The sequence below is a fragment of the Talpa occidentalis genome, unplaced genomic scaffold (genome assembly GCF_014898055.3).
Source record: "Talpa occidentalis isolate TD23 unplaced genomic scaffold, MPIMG_talOcc4v2.1 talOcc4.6, whole genome shotgun sequence".
NCBI lineage: Eukaryota > Metazoa > Chordata > Mammalia > Eulipotyphla > Talpidae > Talpa > Talpa occidentalis.
This window is the reverse complement of record NW_023604972.1, coordinates 26191252-26211146: the sequence shown is the minus strand read 5'-3', so window position 1 is coordinate 26211146 and position 19895 is coordinate 26191252. Positions and strand designations below refer to the sequence as shown.

Sequence of the window (19895 nt, the reverse complement as noted above, 5' to 3'; positions counted from 1 at the left end):
TACCCCCATTCAGTTTCCTTAAGTGATTTCAGAAGGTAGGGTAGCAACAGTTACCTTATTGTTATGCAGAAACAGTTACTTCTGCTTTGAACTGTTCGCCTGGAGAAAGACTCTCAAGTAACTAGGAGGTAAATTGCAGTTCTCTCTTGAATCTGGTCAATTTCAGGTGATTGTGTGTTGATTAATGTGACAGCCAAAGACCCCAACCCCAGGCGACTTCGGTGGGAAGCAAGGATTTAGGAAGGCATAAAGGCAGAAGATGGCTGGGCAGAGCCAGCCGGCTTCCACCAGCACCACTGCCTTCCCCTGTACAGTTGTTCAAGCTGCCAGAGGCTTTCTGGTTGCCATAGTAACTGTTGGGCTGTGTTGCAAACTCAGAGCAGAGCCTCTGAAGTTAGGGACCAAACACTGGAGTGAAAAAAAAAAAAAGAAAAGAAAAGAAAAGAAAATGTAAAGGCAACTAGGGAGGGAAAAAACGTAAAGGATCACCTTTGTAATAGGTTAACAGCTCCTCTGGCTAAGAGAACCTTTTTAAAATCGGGTTTTTGTTTATGTTGTTGTGGAATGAGATAGTTCTTTCCCTGGTATTATTCATCAGTGTCGTCTTCTGGTGCCCGGAAAGAGACTGCAAATTCTCTCACTCATAAAGGCAGCAGAAGTGGGTTAGGGAACGTAATTACCAGGAATGCACCGAACCAGCTCATTCATTCATTCGATTATATATTCCGTGTCTCTTGAGAACTCGTTCGTGCCGGGCATTGAGAAATGACACACCGTCCCACACTCAAAATGAACGATAATTAACAAAAATTAGGAGAACCTTCACGTGTCTGGGCGAATCAATTACACATGCCAGCTTCCCGCGGTCTCTCTTAGAAGACAGATTCAGTATCCAAGGCGGGAGAGGAAAGAAGTAGCGGCTCCCTAGAGTTACCCCTGGGAGGGATGCTCAGAGAGGAGGGAGTCCGCCTGTCTTTCCTAGGGAAGGACTATGTCAAGGCCACTCAACCGTTTCCCCTCGCTGGGAGAAGAGGTTTGTTTTTCTTTCAGAAAGACGGAGCCCTTTTCCCTACTGGGCTAGATTGCTAGTAGGGGACAGCCCCGCCTCGTTGGCTCTTTGATTGGCCCAGTCCCTTTTTAGCTAATTTATGCCGGCACCCTCTAGCTGTGATTGGCTCCCCTGCTCAATTCTGCTGGGAGTCGCATCCTACCTGGTTGGGAGGTGCTTTGCTTTGCTACACTCCTTTTTCTCTCGTACTCACCGGGCTGCAGCTTAGGTGGGAGACAGACTTGCTTAGAGAACTGAGCAGAAAAACAATCCCGATGGGCTTTTGGAAAGCTTTTCTCTCCTCCCATTTTCTTCTGTGGAGTCAAAGTAGAGGGGTGAGGCTGATGTTCTTGCTACTGGCCCTGCATTTGGGCAACTGGTGAGTAAATTCAAAGACTTAAAACTATTCTTTGGCATCTACCCCCTTCCCAATAATTTCCCTTTCTTTTTAAAAACCTAAATTAAGTAATTTGCATTTTCTGGGGCACATGTGCAATATTTATCATCATTTTATTTTCTAATTAGATGTACTCATTTTCAGATAGAATGAAATCAGTCTTATCTGTGAAGCAGAAAGGAGAGTTCAATTGTTTTTGACTTGAAACACATTAGTAACTAACTAGTAAAGATTCAGTTACTGGGTTTGGGAAAGGGTAGAATTGATTTTAACCATCACTAAATCTGGTGAATGAATTGCCACTGATGAATTTCCAAATGATTCTGCATTTTAAAGACAAAGTTAATTTAGAAACTTGTTACACAGCCTGATATGTATAATGTTGTTTTGTATACTAATATTGCCTACTCCCACATCTTACCTTTTTGCTTTTCTGAAAAAAAGCAAACTTTTCAATAGGAATGATTATGAATATGGCTAAAACATCTGTGAAAATATGTTATATTTAAAGACAGAAATAATTGTATATATTTTATTGAGTCTAGTCTGAATGATTTTTCTTTTAATTGGCTGTATACAAGTAAATAAAAATTGTATGGTGATATGAATATATCCTAACTCTCTCTGTGTGTGTGTGTGTGTGTGTGTGTGTGTGAGAGAGAGAGAGAGAGAGAGAGAGAGAGCAATTTCTACCCCCAAGCCTACAATTTAGCAGGAACAAGACTTGGGCTGTAATATCTTTTAATTAAACTTCAAAATTATCCTGGTAGAAAAATAAAATGCTCAGGTATTGCATCTGGATATAGGAGTAGTGGGTGTGAATGGAGTTAAAATATATTGATGTGACATACACACTGATTAGGTCTTGGATGTACTACTTTATATCGTATAACTGTGCTTTATATAATTGTGCATTTAAGATTATATTATTGTGTTTTGTTATACTGCTTAACACTCAAGAGTGAAATGCAATCATATGAATAGAAACATGCCTTTATAACTATTTGCATTATTGCTAAAATGAATTATGAGGGTGATTATTTTAGTATATAGTTACTATGAATATTTTGCTTTTAATTCTGGTGGAACAAATGAAAGTATGCTAAGTAATATTAGACTTATAGCAGAAAATGTTTGACATTTGATGCATTTTAAAGAATACTTTTAATTTATTTACCATTTTGCCTTAGAAACTTAAATTTTCTGCTTATGCAGAAGCTTGATTTATTATTTCATATGTAAATAAAATATGTATATATCATATAGAGTCATAATGACTTATTTCTTTGAATGTATTATAAAAGCATAGAAAATATGTTGGTACAACATATATCAGTGTTCTCTTTCATCTTCATAATATTACAAATGAATCTGTGTTTTCATAAGTGAAAACTGTTTGACCCAGTGTTTTTGTGAAATAACAACCTGTATGCTTTCCTATCATCATAAGTACAAGTTTCCCATTTAAACAACAAATGGGCAAGCTGTTTAATGTAAGGCCTATCATTTATGTAAAGAAATATTTTGTTTTGCATAATCTTTTGTTTGAAGACATATCTTATGATCATTGTAACTGGATCCAGAACTGTCTTCAAGCTACTCAGAGTTAAAGACCTGAGTGGTATATAGTGGACAAAGATAGACTTTGGTAGACTCAAGACATGCTTCTATGACTTGAACTGAAACAAAATAACTCAATGATTGCTTCACTGACTTTTCTTGGTAGTTTTCAAGAAGGAAATTCTAATTGGGAATGCCATATACTTTTTCAAAAAACATGTGTGAGTGAATAAGAGAATGTGAAAATAATTATGCAGTTAAAAATAGATCATTTCATCATAGTACTATAGAAAACCTGAATTATTCCAGCTAGTAAATCTTTTTAAAAAGCTATATGTTGCTGTTATTATTAGCTCTTAGAGCTTCAATTATGAGAGTTTGTGTTCACTTTTTAAAGTAACTACAGATGTGATGAACTTTTCATCCTTTTTGTCATAGTTGGAATTAATTGATGTCAGCATGATAAACACTTCACATTCTTAATGCCTTATGCATGCCTCTTGAGGGACTATTCCCACACTAGCCACGGATGGTTCTGTTTATAAGAATTTTGATATGTGTTGTAGCTGGTTTCTAAAATAAATCTTAAAAGTCATCTCTTTGAGGGTATATCAATTTGGAAATTATTATTTCTATATCTACTCAGAAACAATGCCTTGTTTCATCATTAGTTTCCACTAAGCATAAAGGAGAGATACTACATTGATTTTTATATTGCTGAAATATGAAAACCTATTCTATTCTTGTCACTAAAAGCTATAGCCATTGTTCCTGTTTTTCATTCTCCAAAAGGTCCTATGGTATCTTTCCAAGTTTGTTGAAATTTCTTGAGCTTGATTTAACTTATTATACTGTTGAAAAAAATATGACTATAATCAAATTTTTAAAGTTTTAAAAGTGCCTTGAAATTTTAGCTGTGCTAAAACAATTTATAATAAACTTTTACTAAGAACTAGTAGCTTAGAAAACTCAAGAAACATGTTATTTTTAATAACAATTTCAGGACTCAATATTCATCTAGGCACTTGCCCAAATGAAAAATTTAAATATACTTACTTCAAAAAATATACTGCTTTCTAGTAATTTCAATAATATATTTTATGGAGGTGATAGTGAATGGATGATTTTTCTTTTGATATCTAGACTTTCTAATTGACATTTTAATAAAATGCTAAGAAAACCATGGAAACTTAAGGACAAAATAAGTAACTATTGATGTTCCCTGATAATTAAATATTCAAAGTTGAATTGAGAGGCAAAATTATTTTGAAACTCAACACAAATGCAATAATGAATAAATCCTTTTAAAATCAAGTCTATTAGGATTACCTTCCACCATTTTATTCTAATACCCCTCTTCCATTTTGTTTTAGTATATAATATTAGATTTTGACTAAACAGCATAAGGAAATGTTTCATATTTCATTTAAACATTGGACTAATATGTTTTATCTACACAAGGGTAATTAAAATTTATCTAAGAGTACAATAATGAAGGTGGGGTTCCAAAGAGAAGATATAAGACAGGGTGGAAAATTCAAAAAAACTTCAAAATATATGATATATGATATATAACTGCCATGGAGAAGAAGAGAAGGCATATAATGTATAGACCTCAGCAGGGTAATTCATATATGGTTGTCTTCCAAATGAGAACCCTGAACTTTACCATCAGATATAAATTATAGTTTCAGCTCTACCATTTCTCATTGGAGTGATTTCAGGTAAATCTTTGAGGTAGAGTATCCTCATTTGTGAAAAGCAGAAATGACATCTGCCTTTCAAAATTGTTTCAAGACCAAGATAGAAAAATGGTACAAACACCATGACACTTAAAATTTTAACTGGAAAGACATAATAACACATATTCTGTGAGTCAAAGTGATCCTAGTGTTATTTACCCTAATTAACTTGATTTAAGTTCGGTAGAGTGAAATTTTTCAATGCTTAAGTGTTATCAAGTATCTTTTGAATTTGGGAGAGGTCATTCATTTTTGATTCAACAAATCTGAAAACCTAAATAAAGGGATCAGGAAAAAGACTAATTATAATAAAGTAAAAATCAAAATCAATAGGCAACTATAAACCAGAGACACACTACAAGGGGGGAGAAGGGAGTAGGATCAAAACAAGGGTGGTGGGAATTATATGGGGACTATAACCAAGAGGAAAATGCATACATTGTGCAAAAATGAAAAATGATGTAAAAAATATCTAAAAAAAAAATATACTTGACATGTGCTATCCATAGTACAATATGCTGGGTGTATACAGAGGTGAAGAGGATAGACATGATTATTATCCTTACAGAATTCATAACACAGCTAAAACTTAGTTATGTTACTAATCAAAGAACCACATCTTGTAGTCAAAATAAGGACATATACCTTCAGAACTTCAAAGATAAACAGTAGAGTAAAATTTTAAGGACAGAGGGTTCTGATGGAACAGATGATAATTAAAAAAAGAATTAGAGAACTATGAAATTTCTCATCAGTACTACTAATATATGGGGAAAATGTGTACCAAATTCTAAAGACAAACTTTAAACCAAGAAGGATATACTTAGCCAAATTACCAATCAAACATAATGGGAGAATAAAGCCTACTTATTATTATTATTATTCTCATTTTATAGATCGGGAAAACTGGAGTACAGTAATATTTACAAATTTGCTAAATATTAGTTTGTTAAATTACAAAATATAATTACATTATATTAAATTATAAAATAAATGAATATTCTACCCTAGACTCAAATTCATGTTTTGTACTCAGAGTCTACATTCTTAACCACCATATCTCTCAGATTGCAAATACAGTATATATCAAAGCAATTAATATGAGTATGAATGAAGGAGAGTGAAAAGGGAAGGGAGTAAGGACAGGACAGGAAAAGAAAAGCAAAGCACTGCCATTATAAGTTTGTCAATAAAAGAACAGTATGTGGAAAAATCTCACAGAATTCTTGAAACAATATGTTCCGTGTTAGATTATTCTAGGGAGAACTTTGCCATATTAGAGTACTTGATCTAGAATAAAATTAAAAGCAAAAATTTGGAATTTAGGCAAATTTTGTTGAAGAATCAAATTATTACTATTTGAAAAAAGAAGATATATAAAATCATGAATTTATTACAGATGCATGTAAAAGGTAAATTATAACCAAGTAGTGAAAGGTATGTGAAGGCACATTTTCTTCCCAATACAAAAGCTCTCTAACAAAATAATGATGTCTTATCACTAAGTTTATTCAAGCAGAAACCTGTTAGAGTTCTTAAAGTCTGTGGGAGACAGATGAAATTTATGTTTCTTTGCCTTTTTAAAATCTCAGAATCTAATTCAATCAGTATTAGAATAGTTTAAGCAACTGAACCCCCATATTTTAGGAAATAGTCTTAGCCATTAATTCTTTCAATAAACATTTATTGAGCACCAGCATTCATTCCACAAACATTTACTCAGTGCTTACCATGTGCTAAAAAGAAGTCTGGGGACTAGAGATGCAGTGGTAGACAAGACAATCTTTGCCTTAAGACTTGCAGGGCATGTATGTGATGGTATGTTTGCTAGATTCACAGGACAATGAAGGTATATTCCCTGCTTCCAGTGAACTTAGACTTTAGTACTTTCTGTTAGATTGTTTCTAGATTCTAAAAAAGTAAGGATAATAAAATGACCTAATTGCTACTCAGAATTCTAGATGAACTGTAGCGGAGACACTAAGGAATCCAGCATTAATTCTGGCAAAAGATTGAATATTCTCAGCAGTCATGGATGTCAATTTGGGGCAATGTTAGTATGTTAGTGAAAAAGAGAGGAGAAGGAGCAAAGGGAAGGAGGGGTGGAGAGAGAGAGAGAAAGGGAGAGAGACAGAGAGAGAGAGAAAAGAATTGAGGAATTTAGTATTCCGTCATCAGCAACAAGGTCTCACAAGTTGGTAGGCCTTTTGAAAAGTATATTACTATGTCTTCTGGGAGATCCTTTACTCTATTCATCAAATAGGTACCATTAAAATGCAACGTTCTATTATAGGCTATACAAGTAATTTTAATAGTGAACTTATAAATGTTGCAATCTTTTCTTCATACATGCAATGTATTCAGAGATTTAACATTTCTCTTATTTTTAAATAAAATATTAATTAACAACCATACTAAGTAGTAGGAATATAGTAGTAAACTAAAGTAGGACCCTATTCTCCCAACATGTAGCTGGAAGGGCAAGTCAGAAAATCTGTTTAGAATATAGTGGGTTTAATATAGATATTTTAATGTTGAGCAAGATGTGATTTTTAACCTCCACATAGCTTTAAAGGTGCTAGAATTACAACTCCTGGCCAATAAGATAATTTTGGTTTAGATTTCTAGTTTACTTATGAATGCATGATGTGTGAATATACTTCTTAGCCATTTTAGAAATGGGTTATTAGAATAATTTTCCAACACATGTAGTAGAGTATCTTGTCCACAAAATATCCACATTAATTAGCACAGAATAGTCACATTGAATAGATAAGTTTAAGTGTAACTAAGAATATTTCCTGTTCCACCAGCTAAGTTGCCACTTCATGAAAATGATTTGAGTGTTTGTTTCAGTTATTTTCTTGTGATTCATTTCAAAAACTTTCAGATTGTAATAACTGGAATTGGGGGAAGGAATTTTTTTTTCTATTCTCAGTTTTTTTTCCTGTCCCTTCAAAGAAAATGTTATCTCTTACTTTATGTTCCCACAGCAGGAAAAATGGTGTATCTTTCTGCATTCAGAAGAACTCATTCCCTTTTTTCCTTCCATTTTATTTTTAAAAACATTAAATATATTTCATAATTTAATAAGTCTCAATATTATGTCTCCACTTTTTAAATTTTTTAGCTATCTTGTAGAATTTATCTAATATATAGGAGCATCAAACGCTTAGAAAATGTGAATGTCATGAAGAGTTACATTGTTTCTAAATTTAATTTATGTTCTGTTAAGTTTCATAGATATCACTGGAACAATTTGGAGCTTATTCTTTCAGATTTTTCATAAGTTTAGACTGATATTTATGTGTATATTTTTCATACGAGAGAAATCTAGCTTTTTTATGTCAGAGATATCTTTCTAGATTAGTGTACTTTAATGATGATGTTCTATTCTCAATTATAGAAGAAGTCTCATTTATCAAATTATTCCACAAGCGATTCTTCTCTTTTTCATTTTAAAGTATGATTTTTATATACATACATTAATGTGGACATACCTTTAGTGTCAGTATTTCATCGTGATTGCTAAATTATCATAAAGCAATTTACTTTTATAAAACTGTTCTCTGTCATTATTATATTCAGCACTAGTCACCATTCATCTTGTACTATTTTGTCAATGTGATGGCAAATACTCATCACATTTAAATTTTTTTTCGGACAGTATTAGCATGTTAGCTATTTATTGACTTTTCCCCCTCTGATTTCTTATATACCATTTATATTATCCGTCTAGATCTACCCTTTGTTTCTCATTATAGTCAAAAGTATTCTATGTCATCCATAAGTTATTTTCATTCCCAGGTTAATTGCATGTTGTTAAGAAAAATTTCCTTACCTTAAAAGTGAAGGAACATCTTCAATATGTTCTTTAATAATTTTAAATTTTATTTATTGTATATAGACATTTATTTAATATCTGCAATTAATTATATATGTAGGAATCTTATTTTTTTCTAAATGAGCATTTCAATATAATTTACTGAATTATTCATCTCTTCTAAACTGAGTAATTGCTTTTATCATATTTAACATTTCTTTAAAGATTTGATTTTGAATGATCAATTTTTTCTCATTAATTTAGCTGTATGTTGTTATAATATGGCTTTGATTTTAGTCACTTTATTTGGTTTTCTTCTTATTCTGGCAGAACAAATTGCAGCTAGTAATTCTTTTGCAGTAATTTCTTTCTTTCTTTCTTTTTTTTTTTTGAAAGAAACCTTTTCTTTTTTTTTAGATTTATTTGTTTTTATTTATTTATATAAGCACTGGGTACAGTCCGAAGCGCGGGAGGGTGAGAGAATTCACCAGAGCCAGAGTGGGGAGCAGAGCAGGCAGAAGGACAGAAGTACACTGCTGAGGGGAGCAGCGGGCGGCAGGAGAGGTCTGCGCGCCATGCGGGACCCTCCTCCGGTGGCCGGGGAGCAGCCAGGGATCGAACCGGCGCTACAAAGGCTGCGGGCAGCTTCGCAACCCAGCGCTCAACCGCTGCGCCACCGGGGAGGCCCTTTTTCAGTAATTTCTTATAAACTCTTTTATTGATTATTTTTCTTACCTATAATAATTAAGCCTGTTCATATGGACCATGGAATTTTCATTAAAACTTCACTAATTTATAAACTAATTTGGGAATGATATATTAACGACAGTGTTTTATAATCAAAAGCTGCCTTTTGTGCTTTTCTATTCTTTTATCTTCAATTAATTTTTAATTTTCTTCACATAAGAGTAAAACTTTTTCAGTTAAATTTCTTCTTAATCATTTTATAGGTTGTGTTGTCCCAGTAAAGGAAATCAGTTCTTTTTCCTATTTTTGTTTGTGATGGATCAGTACTATTAGCAGAAATCTACTGACTTTCCAATGTTAATTTTGTATTAGGTTATCTGTGATAAGTTCTTTTATTAAGGCCAACAGTACTAGTTTTTAATTGTTTCTTTTCTTGATTCATTGTACCAGCAAGATGAGCTACAATATGTTTTTCATTATTTATTTAATTACTGAATAATTTTTATTGGAGACCTAATATGTGTTAGGCATTGGAATAAATACCAGTGATAATATATTGAATAAATTAACCTTTTGTTTCAAGGGGAGCTTAGAGTCATAAATAAATAAAATGGCTTAAATTCTCTAATCCATCACAAACAGTAAATCTGTATTATTATAACTAAAAAAATAGTCCATTAAGATGCAATGGGATCAATTTCCTGATAGAGTTAAGCACTGGACAAATTAGAAGCAGACAATGCAAGTGCAAAATGCTTACCTAATATTCTAGGTTCAGTTAGCTTCCACTTCTCCCTCCTCAGATTTCCAAAACATTCCTCTCTATACGTGTTAGATGCCAGGTCACAGAATTGAATGGATTGCCATTCCACCTCTCTAAATTCTGAAAGTTCAAATCTTTAACTCTGCTATCTACCACTGTTACTATTTTGTTTCCCTACAAACTTTTATGAGCTATACACATGTTTAGAAGTACAACCCTACAAAGGAGATTTTGTGCAGAAGAATTTAGTAGCTTGACTATGTAAACAAAAAAGAATACTATCTTTTTTTTAAAAAAATTGACTTCTGTTTTCTTGACTTTCAGATCTAAAAAGCTAGCACTTGTAAGTTTTCATGTTAGACTGTATTCTACTTAGAAACATTAGGTGCTGCATGATTCTTTCCTGTAAATTTCCACTTGACTACAGTGCTTATAGAAACATATATAATGTTTATAAATAAAATCTATTTAATTTGTCATAAGCAATAGATCACAGATGAGGCTTCCAAGTTTCATTTGCACTGTCTTAACAGATTAATGAAAGATACTTCCCAGGTGTCAGAATCAGGACACTCACAGTCACATTTATATGAACTATATACAGGGTGATTGTATAATTTATCATCCAAATTAGGTCATTATGTGAATGAAAGAGGATGCTGTGAATAATTATTCCAGGACAACAGTTGTAAACCAAGGCCAACCCAGGCAAACCTCAATGAATGTTTACCTTATGTATAAAAATTAGTTTATGTTAATTTATTGATTTGATATGGAAATTTATTCTTTTCTCATGCTGGAAAATGAATATTCTTCATAATTATATGACAATACATAGTATGTATTGCCTTTATTTATTCTATTGCTTAGTGATATTTAGTGTAATAGAGAAAAACAAAAGAAAGGAACAGACAAAACTAAACCAAACAAACCCTGGGAATTTGTCTGTGGAATGAAGGCTATAGAAGGGGAAAACGAGGTGAGGGGAAAAGGAGCGAAGGGCAAAAGAACTATGGTGGAGGATCATGAAGACTTTGGTGGTGGGTGTGGGGTGGTAACATATATGTGAGGACATGTGAACCTACACCCCTGAATCATCTCCAGTGTTGAAACGATGTTACCTCAACCATAAAATAATACAATACTAAAAGAAAAAGAAAAAGGTGATGGGTTTTTATTATGTTTTGTTTGAGTTCCATTTCTGTTATCTCCTATGTAACTCCCATTATTTTTTGATCGAGGATTCTCCTGAGCTTAGTAGTTAGTACATGATAGTGTATGATGGGTTGGTTGTATGACATCTCGTCTCTGGTTCTAGACCACACTGTTACTTTTCTCTTCCTCCTCCTTGTTAACTAGGTGGTGGTGGCATCAACATTCATTGTTCTGTTGCTTTAGAATAATCCCTCTAGTATATTTTTAATGTGTAGCTTGGTGTTGATAAATTCTTTTAGTTTTTGCTTTTCAGTGAAACTCCTTACTCTTCTATCTTGATTGCTAATCTTGCTGGGTAAAGGATTCTTAGCTAGTCTTTTTCTTTTCTTTTTTTTTTCCCAAAGATTTATTTATTTATACAAGCACTGGGTACAGGTCAGAGGCACTGGAGGGTGAGCGAATTCACCAGAGACAGAGTTGGGAGCAGAACAGGCAGACGGACCGAAGACACTTCTGAGGGGAGCAGCAGGCGAGACATGAGAGGTCTGCTGCGTCATGTGGGTTTCTCCCTGGCCCTCTAGGAATCTAACCTGCAGAGGTTGCGGACAGCTTCACGGTGCGGCCTCAACCTGCTGCACCACCGGGGAGGCACTAGGCTAGTCTTTTTCTTAATAATTTAAATACCTCTTTCCAGTCCCTTCATGCTTATGTTTCTGCTGAAAAGTCTGTTGACAGTGTGATTGCTGTTCTTCTGTTGGCTATCCTTTATCTCTTCATATTTTTAATATTATTTTCTTGTTTAAAGTTCTTGACAACTTTATTACTAGTGTCTTCATGTAAGTCTGTCTGGTACTATTTTCTTGCAACTCTTTGGGCCTCTTGGATCATAACTTCTGGTCCATTTCCCATAGTGAGCTGGTTTTCAGATTACTTCTTTAAACAGGATTTCTATGCCTTTCTCCTTTTCTTCTTCTGGAATCCCCATGATCCCATATTATTTCTCTTTATGTTGTCCCAGAGAACTCTTATACTGTTTGCTTGTTTATATTCTTTTTTCTCTACCTTATTCTATTCTTGATTTATCCAGCCTTGTGTTTTGAGCTCATTAATTCTCTCCGTTGTTTCTAGTTGTCTGCTATTAAGGTCCTCAATTTTATTTTTTAAATCAGCGAGTGTTTCTTAACTATTATTTCTGAATGTAGCTGCCTCAATTGTCATCTTTATTCCATTGTTATGTCATATTTTCTATTTTTTTTTCTTTAAGTTCCATCAATATTTCCAAGAGTGTTGCCCTGAAGTCTTCTTATGTCATGCTCTACAACGCCACTGAATTTGGGCTCTTTGCAGTGTGATTTTTTTGTTCTGGCATTTGCATTGTGTTCTTCAGTCTCCTCATTTTTGATCTTGTATAAGTTTTTGTAGGGTTAAATTTTCAATTGTTTTTGCACCTATTGGAATAGTCAGAGAACTGACTCTACTGAGGGGTAGCAGGTATAAAAGAGGACTGCGGCAGCAGGCATCAAAGCAATACCTCCAGTAATCTCAGGTATTTGTACTACTGTTGTGAAACATTTCTTTGTGTGGTCAGTGACAAGTGTTGTGGATATTTCAGCCAGAGGTACAGCAATTTTGGATCGCTCAGTTAGGCTTCATTAGTAGCCTCTTGTAAAGAGAATTTCAGATACGCTGACCCTATTCAGGCTACAGCTGTAACACATTAAAGCCAGAAGTCCTTGTTCTGTTTCCTCATATCTGCAGCTCTCCAGCAATACACCCTCTGTCCCTGGATAACTACTCCTTCCTGCCCCTTATCCAGTACAGTGCCAGGTCTTAGGAAACCCAAATATGGAGTGCATGTGAGTCAGTATCTGTAGAGAACTCTGCCTCACAGCTGGTTCTCCCTCTTGCCATCTTGTGGGTTGTACTGCCCCATTATCACCCTCAACAGAGTTTGCTTAAAGTATTTGCTACCTGTATTCATGTGGCTGATGCTCTTAACGTGTGTCCGTTTTTCCTTTGGGTTTTCGGGCTTTGTTTTACATCAGTTCAGTGCATGTTTGGTGTAGGCAAGTCCAGCTTCTTCACTCTGCCACCATTTTGCCAGGCTCTCTCCTTAAAGTTATTATTATAACTTCCTAGAACTCAATGGCAGAGACTAAACACAGTGACATGCACAATCCAGGTGCAGTTCCTAATTAATTAATGATCATAAATATTGTGTTCCTATGTATTAAAAAAATTCCAAATACTCTGAATTGTTAAATAAAAATAAAATGTTTACTGAAGATAAATCATAAATAATGATAAAATGTGATGATACCATAGGAAGTTTAAGGAAAATAGAAAATGAGTCTTAAAATCAATCTTATTTTAAATACAGGCTGTATTATTTAATAGCATGTGACCTGGAAATTCTATAAACTTATATTACTTGACTATAAAATAGGAAAACTAATTTTTATTTCATGGAATTATTTCCTATTAAAGAACATATTAAATCTTGAACTCCGCGAAATAATTTCATGGTTACAGAAGGAACAGGCAGGATGGAGGGGAGAGCATGGCAGAGGGAGACAGGGTATATTGGCACAGGCAGTTTGGTGGAAGGTCAGTGGAACATGTGTAAAAATAGAAGAGCAAAAGTGTAATCCCAAAATTAAAATAAAAACTAAAAAGTTAAAAATAAAATGAAATAGCATGTGGAAGAAACCTAGTACATAGCAGCAGAAATATGGTAGATACTCAATGCTGCACTATAGACACTCAGTGGAAGACAATAAAAAGAACATCAATTGTTTAAATAAACAATTAGAAAAACTATACTCAGATGTCTAAATGTATTCATTTTAATGATAAAATTATATATATATTTGAATTATTTGAGGCAAGTGTTTGAGCATGTGTGTAGAAATTCTCAGAGTATTATCTAAGAAAATCATAATTCGTTACCCCCAAATAAATCATCACTCAACACTTATAAACTTTATAGAAATCTTCCACTCTATAAAAATATTGAGACATCAATTATGTTATACTACCCATTTTTAAGTTAAAACATTATTTTTAATCACCAAAATAATACTATTATGATATTCAAGTATTCTGAAGGTAATTTACAAATCTTGCCCAAAATGAAAAAAGATAACTTTGCAGTATCACTAAGGTCAATTTACATATTACCTCTGAAATGAACAGAAAAAGGAGGCTATAAATCACCATAAACATGTGCTCATTTGGATTACCAGAATGTAGCTACTATAAAAAATTCTATTATTCTAATTCTAAACAATTCTATTATTTTTTTCTGGGAACTTCTATTTGACTACAATCATATTTCAAAGAAATCTACCTCTGTGTGCAATAGCTTGCCTCTATCCATAAATGTTTTAGTTTATAAAACTAGGATTTAAAAAAAATAGATGCTCTAAAATTTGTGTTGTTTTCAAATGTCTCAGCAATTCTCATTAAGTAAGAAAAGTTTCCTGGAGAACACATCGGCAGGGATTCTTAATGCTTAAGTATTTTGAAAGTGTTAGTTTATGAATTATTGTATGTAAATATGTATGTTTATATTTTGAAATAAAATTAAATAAATTATAGCTTGCAGGAAGTCATATAACATTATTTTAGTAGTAATTTAACTTTTGGATATAACAAAACATAACAAAACATAACAAAACAATTACTACAAATGAACACAGCAGGTTTGTTAACTGAATGAGCCATAAGATTTCACATTGGAGGAAATATTGTATAGAATAAAAGTAAACTACCCCCAAATTTCAGTAGTATATAATATTAAATGCTAATTTCTCATTCAGGCTATATGTCCACTGGAGGTCAACTGTGGCTCTATCCTTTTTGCCTTCACTTAGGGATGCAGCAACGCAGTAGCATATATCTTAGTGTGACTGGTCTTCTGGAAGGACAGGGAAGATATGGGTTCTTCTGACTTAAAAGAAAGAAGCATAGATGCATTCAGTATTTTTCCTTTTCTTCCTAACCCTTTATTTACTTGTATTTCCAGAGTTATTTTCTGCATAAGAATTTTGACACATTTTCACCAGACTAATTATTGTGACTTTTCCTATATTTATTTACCTTCTGATTTTTGTTTATGGGTGTGGTGGTTTACAGTCACCATATAAGTTTATTTGGAGTGTGTACTGCAGGGATTAGGGCTGCCATTCCCATTTTCAGTGCATAATCACTGTGACCCTTTAATAAAAGTTGTGGAATGGTCAAGATTAATTTCATTATTTCAATATTGTATGTTATATTTGTATTGAATTTTAATTCTTGATAAGTTATATATCAGAACAGTTTATAAGATGGAGGTATTATGTCACTGAATATAAAATGTTTCTAATGCTTACCCCCTCCTTACTACTATTTACACTATGATAATAACCTTAAACCAAACTTTTAAGTACACAATTTAGGAGAACTTTCTTTCACATTTTTTCTTTAAATTAATTAGTGTTGATAAAGCAGATGATGAAGATGATGAGGATTTAACAGTGAACAAAACTTGGGTGTTGGCGCCAAAGATTCATGAAGGAGATATCACACAAATTCTTAATTCACTGCTTCAAGGCTATGACAATAAACTTCGCCCAGATATAGGAGGTAAGTATAAGCTATCCTTCTGGGATTTTGGTGACTCTGAAACTGTTTTTACTGACGTTATTTTAATCATGTATCTATTACTCCTTGAATGTCTGGTGTATGTCAGACTGCAGAGTTTGAGAAAAAACCCTGCATAGTCTGCTAAGTATATCTCAATATGATGGGAATAGAGCATCAAAAAAACATGATTAAAAGCTACTATGGGACTACCTTGATGGCAGGGGTCAAGTCTCAGCACTATGCAGCTATCCGCAGCCACTGCAACACAAGTATGATACCAGACCAGGGAGCTAATCCACATGGCACAGCAGACCTCTTCTGTCTTGCCAGCTATTCTCCTCAGCAGTGTACCTCAGTCAATCTGCCTATTCTGTTCCCTACCATGTCTCTGTGAATCCTCTCAACCTCTGGCTTGTACCGTAATTCTTGTATGCATAAATAAATAATTCTTTAAAAAAAAAGCTACTATGGACTTCAGTTGTGCCTTAGCTATGTGGAAACTGAATGGAAAAACTCCATTGATTTCCTCCTATTTTCTGGCCTTTATTGATTTGCTTAGAATATCTATTAGTTCTATATATTCACTTCCACTAGGAACCACTAGGAATTTACTTTGGTACTTACTTCCACTAGGAATTTACTTTGGTATATTCTGATTAAATACTTAAAGCAGAGTACTTAACATCACAACTCAGAAAGAGGCCTCACAAAAAAAATCCAGTGTTATCTATACGTGCCTTCCATCCATCAAAACCGTAATTTGCTGTGGCAGTGCATAGTTTTCTCAGTCATTGTTATAACATCACAAAAACAGATCTTTGATCTCTGTGGGTGTTGGCGAAGAAACATTCTGAAATGTGCCCGCATTCTGAAAAATTTAATGACCCTGGAAAGTCAATTCCTTTTTAGTTTCATTTTTCTAGTCTTAAATTAAAATTAATTTTACCTGCAAGTATTGTTCATAATATGAATCAATAAAAGGTGTAGTGATTCATTAAGGAACAAATACAGAATTTTTTGGTTTTCTTTATTGTGTTTTTTGAAGCATCTAATTATAGCTATAGTTTCAAAATTAATATGACATATTTTAGTTCAGTTTCAAATTGTAAAATAGGGTACAAAATAACAAAAACCCACATAGTTTGCAAATATGTGTTTATAATTTTTATCAAATGGTTTCATCAATAGCAATTTCTACATTGGACTTATTGATGTGATTCTTCTTTTGTTTGGTCCCGGATAAACTTGATTTATATTCATTATAAAATGGTTTGGTTCATGCCATCCTGGCAGAGTTAGTGCTTTTCTAAATGTGTATATCTCTGTTATAATTGTCTAAGAAAATGTTGGTATCAGGAAACCAGGAGTTATCACTTGTAATTATTTTACAATTATTACGTTGTAAATGTGAAAAGTATGTTCTGTAAATAAAGATGTCTTCAGGTATTATTGACTTCTGAGTGTAGGGAGTCTTCAGTTTTGAGTATGATGCAATAGAGATCAAGCAGTCTTTGCTGGTTAATTAGATGAACTGAAAAAACAAAAGGTCTAATTAAATAAGACTGGTAACTTTCACTTAACTTCTTATAACTGGTAATAAAAATAATTATAAATCAAACCAATAAAACTATTCTCTTATTAATTGACTTACATGAAAAGCATTCTGTAAATCTAGCTATAATAAGCTTAATGATATATTTATTGGCTACCACTTATGGGTAGTCAAAAATAAACAGTTAAAGCAACTCTCAGAAGTCATCAGTGTAAGATAAATTATAAGGCCTTTCTTATAATTTATTTTTGCTTAAGAATGCAATTGTTGTCTATCTGATCAAGTTATGTTTTTATCAATTGTGTGAGAAATCTGTTGTTTAGTATACGAAATCTGTTGTTTAGTATACTAAAATTACTACAAATGAATCTCCCTGTGGTCTAGTTAAGAAACCATGTATTTAAAACTTTTACTTGAGGACAGTAAACTTTATAAAGATTATTATATTTTCATAGACATAGGGTTTTTTAAACTGTAAAATACAAAACTATATTGTTTTAAAATTATGTAGACATGTTTTTTAAAATTCCTAAGTTTCCAATGAAGCTGGCTACCCTGGGGTCTCTTCCAGAATGGAGGGTACCAACACAGGGAGTCTTACGACTGGATGGAGACTCAGACAGACAGTGAGCTATTTATTAGAGAAGGAGGTGAGTTTTTTCAGGTCAAGTTTAATGTCTAAATTGTCAGAATTATAAATAATAGGTCAGAAAAGAAAGTCAGGAAAAAATTTGGAAAGGAGAAAAGAATAAATATTTTTAAAAATAAGCTACTTAAGTATGGAAACTTTCAATGTTTCTAGTGGGATTTTATGCTTGATTTCATTGTCTTATCTCTGTATAAACTTCAATGAGGTCTATGACAGATTTTCGTCTCAAATGGTTTTAACTTTCTTGTCTAGTTTCTGAACACATTACAAGCATTCCTCAATAAATACTTGCTTGAATCAATAAATGGAGCCTTTATGTCTTATTTGTTGGGAAAAGTGGGCAAAAACACCAAAAACTATGAAAATGTTTTTCATAGCAAACAAAAATGTTATAAATATAAATTATCATTATTATAGTAAATCTTTCATCATGAAAAACCAAAATTACCTAGCAAAAGCTGGAAGGTTAAATAGCAATCAAAAATGTCACTACTGTGGATATTCATTAGTCATGTCACTCAATAAACTATTGTGATATTTGTTGATTATATCATTTGATACCTCTATACATGTATTTTTAAAGATTTATTTTTAGTTATTTATGCATACAAGAACTGGGGTATGGGCCAGAGGGGTCTTGTAGCCCATATCATTTTATGATTCAAGATATTTCTTTTAATGGTGTACTACAGTTTATCTATCCATTTACTGAAGATATCTTTATACTTCCTGTTTGGGGAATTATAGATAAAACTGCTGTAAACATTCATAAGTGGGTATTTTTATGGACACACATATTAAACTCAGAGTAAATACTCAGGAAAGTAATTTTAGGAGCATATGCTATGATTGCTTTTAAATTTTTTTTAAGTTTTATTTTTATTTATGCATACAAGAACTGGGGTGTAGGCCAGAGGTGTGGGGGTGAGAGGATTCACCAGAGACAGAGTGGGGAGCAGAAGAAGCAGATCTACTGACATTTACTGCTGAGGGGAGCAGCAGGCAAGATGGGAGAGAAGTCTGCTGTGCCATGTGGGTTACCTCCCTGGCTGGGGATTGAACTCATGCTGCAGTGGCTGGCAATAGCTTGATAACATTGATACTTTAACCCCTGCACCACCAGGGAGGTCCAGATACATTTATTTTTTATAGAATATAAGAATAATGTATATACCTCTTAAGGCTAACTGGGAAAAAACAATGAATATGTACAAAATAAAACAGATGAATCCCATTATATTCTTTGAGAATTAGATTAAAAAGACACCTTACGCTGGAGTCAATGTTAAATAATGTAAATGAATGTTTTTAACAAGAAAAGAAGGAGGTATACAAATATTTATTAAGTTCTCATAAGAATCCGATCTGGAAATATTTGCTTTAGATGGAGGCTGCTGTTCAGGGAAGTAGGTAGGAATCATAAAATGTAACTGATAAAGGAAGAAGGACAAACAATGTATGACACAGCTTAAAACCTCAAGAATAAAAATATCTTGTTTAATCATCATAACTATGCTTCATGTTCTAGCGTCTGAGGGTTTATACTGGCTCACAACAGCTATTTGTTATACATTGTCTTATCTCTGTGTTCATGACTTCACATTATAATCAATCACCTATAAATGAGTCATTGTGAGAGTATTTACAGCATGGAAATCAGCAAAAGCTTCAACCTAGGGCTTTTGCCCCCTTCTGAGAGCAAGGTTTTCAAATATTTACCAACACACCATTGATTTGCATTAAGTAGGATTACATCATATTTAGACTCTAAAATCCATTCCAATCCTAAAATTCTATGACTATCACACAACAAATTATCCAGCAATTTTTTGGTTGAATTAATTTCCTTAGTTTTAATGGATGACTTAGATAGCCTAACCTTTTTGCATT

The 19895-nt window shown here is 33.3% G+C and overlaps 1 protein-coding gene across 1 annotated transcript in view; it reads left to right on the top strand.

Annotated features, from left to right (window-relative positions):
- Window positions 1-1194: 1194 nt before the first annotated feature.
- The window catches only part of GABRG1 (gamma-aminobutyric acid type A receptor subunit gamma1), a 41347-nt gene continuing 22646 nt past the window's right edge, over window positions 1195-19895 (top strand). Inside the window, exons 1-2 of the mRNA XM_037529247.2 lie at window positions 1195-1427; window positions 15656-15804. Of these exons, the coding sequence (XP_037385144.1) occupies window positions 1324-1427; window positions 15656-15804 (253 nt within the window). The 5' untranslated portion in view covers window positions 1195-1323. The remainder of the gene's footprint in view (window positions 1428-15655; window positions 15805-19895) is intronic.